The sequence below is a fragment of the Corapipo altera genome, unplaced genomic scaffold (genome assembly GCF_003945725.1).
Source record: "Corapipo altera isolate COAL_440 unplaced genomic scaffold, ASM394572v1 60590, whole genome shotgun sequence".
In the NCBI taxonomy this organism is placed as follows: domain Eukaryota; kingdom Metazoa; phylum Chordata; class Aves; order Passeriformes; family Pipridae; genus Corapipo; species Corapipo altera.
In genome coordinates, this window is record NW_020887142.1 from 1 (window position 1) to 846 (window position 846).

General features: G+C 70.6%; 1 protein-coding gene across 1 annotated transcript in view; it reads left to right on the forward strand.

Moving 5' to 3' along the window:
* Positions 1-576: 576 nt before the first annotated feature.
* Positions 577-846, forward strand: part of PSMD4 (proteasome 26S subunit, non-ATPase 4) — a gene marked incomplete at its 3' end in the record, with an annotated part of 3,336 nt that continues 3,066 nt past the window's right edge. Inside the window, exon 1 of the mRNA XM_027632632.1 lies at positions 577-688. Coding sequence (XP_027488433.1) covers positions 588-688 — 101 coding nt within the window. The remainder of the gene's footprint in view (positions 689-846) is intronic.

An 846-nucleotide genomic window follows, 5' to 3' on the forward strand; every position in this document is an offset into this window, starting at 1 on the left:
GGATGGACCTTTGTGACCTGGGGATGGACCCCTCCCTCCCTCCTCAGCATCATCATCATCCTCATCGCCCCTGGGCCCCCCCAGAGGGTCCCCCCCCAGTGTCCCCTGGGCCGTGTGACGTTTGTGGACACGCAAATACACGTGTGATGCTGAACCCCCGCGGCTCTGCCTCTGTCTGGGGGGGACACGGGGACCTCTCTGGGGTGGGGGGGTCAGGGGGAGGGACATGGGGACAGGGGACCTCCTTGGGGTGGGGTAGGGGTCAAGGGGAGAAGGTGGAGGGTCATGGGGAGGGACATGGGGACAGGGGGACCTCCCTGGGGTGGAGTGGGCGTGGTGGGAGGGGGGAGGGGGCATGGGGGATATGGGACCTCCCTGAGGTGCAAACACCTCATTTCTGCCCCGCTGGGGGGGTGTCGGAGGGCAGGGTCGCCCCCCCAGGATTTGGGGGGGGACGGGGGTGTGGTGGGTGGTCTCTGTCCCTGGTGACACGTGGGGACCTCCCGACGCCATCACTGCCCTCCAGGACTACAACTCCCAGCATGCCCCGCGCGCTCCGCCCCGCCAGGACGGGGCGCGCTGATTGGATGGATGCTCCCCACCAATGGCGGAGCGCGTTGTTGGCGGGGGTGGGGGGTGCGGGCCGGCGCCGAGGGGCCAAGATGGTTCTGGAGAGCACCATGGTCTGGTGAGGGAGGGGAGCGGGCTGGGGGGCTCCGGGACACCCCCGGGACACCCCGGGGTGCCCACGGGAACACCCCCGACACGGCCGCGCCGACCCCGCTTTCCCTGAGTCATCCCGGGGAGGGCCTGAAGGGGCTGGGGGGGAACGCGGGGGCTGGGGGG